Below are 4,055 nucleotides of genomic sequence, written 5' to 3' on the forward strand. Positions count from 1 at the left end.
ATTAATGGGTTAGAGATTATGTTTTAGGGCCTTTAGTATATGAGTATTAATGGGTTAGGGTCTTTAGTATCTGAGTAATAATAGGCTATTAAAATGGAATGCTGAGAATGGTGTAAATGGGCTCCGAAATTTAGTAATAATGGGCTGCGAAGGTTGGTCTTTCAAGCCCAGTCCGAGATGACATGGCAGATTGGTTGGTTCTCAATTTTTTTTGCCTATGTGGCACCTCTAAAAATGCTCAAATTTAGCTGCTTTTATATAGTGAGATGACTCACATGCCCGGGGTTTTCAAATAAAATTTAATTGAATTGAGATTTGTTTATTTATATTTTAATATCTGTTATATATATATTTCTACCAATTACAAAAACATAAATTAGTAGATTTAAATTTTTAATGTATTTTTGTCTGACAAATTTAGAATGGCAAGAGCTCACAATTGGTTGTAACTTTACTATTCTATTAAATTTTGCTGTAATTTTATGTTAATATAATAAAGTAAAAGTAAAAAAAGAATAACTCATTATTTGTTATAGTTTTATTATTGGAATCATATATGATGAAAACGATGAATATAAGTTAATTAAACTTTAATTATAATCTTTGTACTCGTAATCTTAGATAATTTAGGCTTTTATATACAACAATTATTAGCTTATAATTGATTTAAACTTTGTTTTGTCTTTAAGATTATTGAATTCCAAGATAGAAAATATTATTTTATACACTTTTGACCGTATGACTTCCAAACTTTACTTTTTTTTTTGTAAACACTACTTCCAAACTAATATAGTGAGTAATATACAAAAATCTTAGTTGGAATCATTTTATTTCTTCGTACCAGTATGAAAGTTATGATATCATTTGAATTTGAATATGCTGTCTTTAAACTCATTTGCTACCAATTGAGATAGTTGAAAAGAGAGAAGTTTGATCACCTCGAAAATTCTAAATGTCCTTATTTATAGTAAAAATAGATAATCAACGTAATTTTCACTACACATCAGTTTATTGCGTCCAAAGTATCAGTTACTTTTTTTCCTCTCAGATTTCATCACCCTCTTTTCTTTCAGTCCTCGGTTCTGGTTTTGATTTGATCCACTTCGTTTCACACATGCATGTTCTTATAGAGTATAATGACCACCAACGGTAAGATTCTCTTGAATATATTCTTCATGAACCATATAGTTCCACGACTCAAGATTATAAGTGAGTAAAATCAGTAAACCAAAACTAAGATCATTCTCCTTGCAAGATGCAAGAGAATCTCCCTAGTCAGTATCTATTCATTTTTGTTCCTCCAAATTTTGTTGATCATTCACTTGGCTCTCTTGAGCCTCTCTTTTTTTCTTCTCAAGATAACTTGGCTGTTTTCTCTGCAGCTTCTCACCTCTGCCACCCAATGTTATATCACTGTTTTTGTTCATGCGTATTCTTTTGCACCTCTCAAAATCTGAATATAATTCTTCCTGCAAATTTTCTAGAGTATTAGCTACGATATTTTTTGAATCAAAGGAAACATGTTAGTTCACGAACTTAGAATCATACGGTGTTGGAATCAGTAAAACAGGACTTGTCTAAATGAGTTAGCTCAAGTTCAGAATAGTCGTCCAGAATAGCACGCCTTGTAATGCAGCACTACATATTTTATAGCTTAGAGTCCCCGTAATATGTCTTCCAAGATATTAAAATTAGGTGACCATATTCCTTTCAAAGTAGACAAAATTATATAGTGGAAATACGAACTATTGTTAATTTTATTATATTGCAACAGAACAACTTAAACATAAAAAAATTTGGATATGAAGCTTACCAGCTTTTTCTTTACTTGTCGGTTCTAACTTAACCGTTGGAGTGGTAGTGTGAAGCAACTAACAATCTGTACAGCTAACAATTATAACATAGACTGAACTAAAAAACATTTCAAAAGTTCATCTTTCTATAAGTTAAGTTATCACCAGATGAGAGATCATTTCTTCCCTTCTTCATATTTTTGATCATGTGAATCTCGATACAATGAGCTACAGTTAAAAAAAGAATTCATGAGAGACGTTTCACTTTTGAAATCAAATCAAGAAGCATGAACAAATCTATGTACAGACGAAGAAAGATATGACAATCATGGCTCTTTTTGTGAAGAACTTCCAAACCTTTGAACAAACCTCCACCACATAATGAAATGTAATTGAAGCTGTAAAAGAAAGTTTTTAGGTAGCTATCACAAATTGGGGAAAAAGAAGACCGCGAAAGTCTATTGAAATAGAAAAATGAGTGATCTCTCAAAAGGGAGATAATTCATCTCTCAAAGACTTTTTGAGAACATCCTCACCTTGCAAGCTCTGATATCCAATAGCGCAAATGCAAAACAGAAAAAGTTTGCATGTCATAAGTAAAACACCTCTTACAGATAAAAAAAGAAGAGCATTGGTATAATGCCCGTACCTGGACATGGGAGACTTTTCGTGGATTTTGTGGCAATAGCTTTATCTTCTTGTGGATTTCATGGTGATGGCTTTTATATAAGAGGAGAAACAAAAGGATGAGAAACGAAACCATAAATAAAGGAATAAAGAACATACTGAATGATTCATATGATGTGTGGTAACGGCAATTGGCAGGGATGCGAAGCGATTCCGACGAAGAGGAAGAGCCGGAGAGATCATCGATGGCGTTGAAGATTAGGGTTAGAAGAGATGGGCTTGAAACGGGCTATCTCGAATTGTTTTAAGCCTATACAAATGATCCCGCTTTTTCTGTGAAACTAAAAATATGTGTGACATGGCAATTTAAAGCTCCTATGATTGGTCTGAATTTCCAATCCGACGTGGACGCGCTTAGAGGGTTTGATATCCTGCTTTTAGTATTGTTAGATGTTAAAAGATTCCTTATTACTTCCAACCGAATAAGTTTTTAACCAGGATCTTTTATTTCCAACTAAGAAATAACAATAACGGAGATATTAATAAAGCGGAATGGTGTAGTTGCCATCAGTTGCTTTTCTTTGGATTCAAGAACTTTTTGAACCAATCAGCCGATTTTTTTGGGTATCTCTTACATCCATCTTTGAAATCCACGTAAACCATCCCGAAACGAGCTGTGTATCCTGCTGCCCATTCGAAGTTGTCCAACAACGACCACGCGAAAAATCCTTTCACATTAGCTCCAATCCTATTTCATCAGTTAACAAAAGCATTTGCAACACCGTTACATAAAGGTATAGTATGTTTGTTTATTTCCATTAATTATACATAAAACTAATTATCTTTGTTATTTGTAATGTGGGAAGTAGAATTTTTAACATTAGAAATAAAAATGCGTACGAGATCGCGTCTTTAACCATCTCAAGATGTCGAGCATAGAAGTCGATTCTATCGCCGTCTTTAAGAAATCTTTTACCGGTATCAATTTCATCTCTTCCTACAATTTGTGTCATCCGGAAAAAAAAAACTATTTGTCAAATATTCATAAATATATATAAAGCTCATGAATTTGTTAAATACCGTTTTCGGTCTTTGAACTTGTATTTAGCATAGAGGATAAGATCACGAATTCCCTTTGGATATATCAAAAGCCAATCTGATCCAGCCTATAAAAATAAAAGGGAAAATTGGAAAAATGGGACACTTTGAACTTTTATTTGTCACAATAGGATTTCTGATATTTTGGGCAATTCTGGACATATTTTACTCTTTTTTTATGGAAAAAATAGTAAACTGAATTTTAAAAATGTTAAAAAATATCAAAACTATTGGAAACATAAGTATGACAATATATATGTTTAAATTTTTTTTTTTTTAAATGAATCATATTTTATTTCATCTTCTAGCTACAGTTACAATACTCATTCTAGTGATCTACTTAGTCTAGAAATCGGCTACTAATGTTTATACATAGATATATCTTTGGTATACAACGTAACCTATCTTTTCTTATATATTCTAACCAAAGCTAGGTTACGTTACGTTATAATCAAGAAAGATGTCTTTCTTATACCTTAGCTTGATAACAACATATAGCCACAATGCGTTGATATACCCTATCTATATTTGGAGCCA

General features: G+C 32.1%; 1 protein-coding gene across 1 annotated transcript; it reads right to left on the reverse strand.

Moving 5' to 3' along the window:
• Positions 1-2,882: 2,882 nt before the first annotated feature.
• Positions 2,883-3,581, reverse strand: LOC106341820 (beta-glucosidase 15-like). Its single transcript, XM_013780548.1, has 3 exons — positions 3,501-3,581; positions 3,321-3,417; positions 2,883-3,168 (listed from the first exon to the last, which is right to left on the reverse strand). The coding sequence occupies exons 1-3, from the start codon at positions 3,529-3,531 to the stop codon at positions 2,988-2,990; spliced, it is 309 nt and encodes a 102-aa protein (XP_013636002.1). The 5' UTR covers positions 3,532-3,581; the 3' UTR covers positions 2,883-2,987.
• Between the last annotated feature and the right edge of the window lie 474 nt (positions 3,582-4,055).

This window comes from Brassica oleracea, chromosome C4 (genome assembly GCF_000695525.1).
Source record: "Brassica oleracea var. oleracea cultivar TO1000 chromosome C4, BOL, whole genome shotgun sequence".
Taxonomy (NCBI): Eukaryota; Viridiplantae; Streptophyta; class Magnoliopsida; order Brassicales; family Brassicaceae; genus Brassica; species Brassica oleracea.

What these genes read in the sequence shown, in the direction of transcription:
- LOC106341820 (XM_013780548.1), bottom strand. Translation starts at nt 3,531, where the DNA reads ATGCTAAATACAAGTTCAAAGACCGAAAACG. An exon ending in AAGTTCAAAGACCGAAAACG is followed by an intron (nt 3,418 to 3,500) that starts GTATTTAACAAA and finishes CACAAATTGTAG; the next exon opens with GAAGAGATGAAATTGATACC. An exon ending in ATGGTTAAAGACGCGATCTC is followed by an intron (nt 3,169 to 3,320) that starts GTACGCATTTTT and finishes CTGATGAAATAG; the next exon opens with GATTGGAGCTAATGTGAAAG.